At 43.1% G+C, this 649-nt stretch overlaps 1 protein-coding gene across 1 annotated transcript in view; it reads right to left on the bottom strand.

Annotated features, from left to right (window-relative positions):
* atpaf1 (ATP synthase mitochondrial F1 complex assembly factor 1) overlaps window positions 1–649 on the bottom strand; it is a gene marked incomplete in the record, with an annotated part of 9,001 nt that overhangs the window by 4,985 nt on the left and 3,367 nt on the right. Inside the window, 2 exon segments of the mRNA XM_014028943.1 lie at window positions 263–358; window positions 439–486. Coding sequence (XP_013884397.1) covers window positions 263–358; window positions 439–486 — 144 coding nt within the window.

Below are 649 nucleotides of genomic sequence, written 5' to 3' on the forward strand. Positions count from 1 at the left end.
ATCATCATCATCATCATCATCATCATCATCAGAGCAGAAGCCGGTTTTACATTAACAAGATGTATTTATGGCTGAACGAACGTCCACGTCTTTTTTATCATCTCTGTGTGTAACAGTACATAAAATACTTTTTTTTCTCCGACAATTGGGTGTGAAAAACTACTTTTCGGATATTTTGAGGATTTATTCTCTCTATACGTGTTTTAAAACGCATCAGGAAAACTCGGCGGGCTCAAACGATGAATGGAGGCGGGACGCTCACCTGGACGTTTATCAGGGAGGTGAAGTGGAGCTCGGATCCGGACCACTGACCCACGAAGAACTCGTAGCCCTCCTTCTGAGGCAGAGCGTAAAGGAACTGAGGAGAAACACACAGACGGGTTCAGGTCTGAGGGTCTCAGGTTCAGGTCTGAGGGTCAGGACAAGCAGGGGTCTCACCATGGGGCAGGACTTGGACCTGCTGGACATCACATCGTAGGTGTCTGACTGCAAACATGACAGACAGCAGATGAACATGACTTCATACAGAGAGAAGCATTTTAAACAACAACAAACAGGAAATATAAGAAACAACAACAAACAGGAAATATAAGAAACAACAACAAACAGGAAATATAAGAAACAACAACAAACAGGAAATATAAGAAAC

Source organism: Austrofundulus limnaeus, unplaced genomic scaffold, assembly GCF_001266775.1.
Source record: "Austrofundulus limnaeus strain Quisiro unplaced genomic scaffold, Austrofundulus_limnaeus-1.0 Scaffold832, whole genome shotgun sequence".
Lineage (NCBI taxonomy): Eukaryota > Metazoa > Chordata > Actinopteri > Cyprinodontiformes > Rivulidae > Austrofundulus > Austrofundulus limnaeus.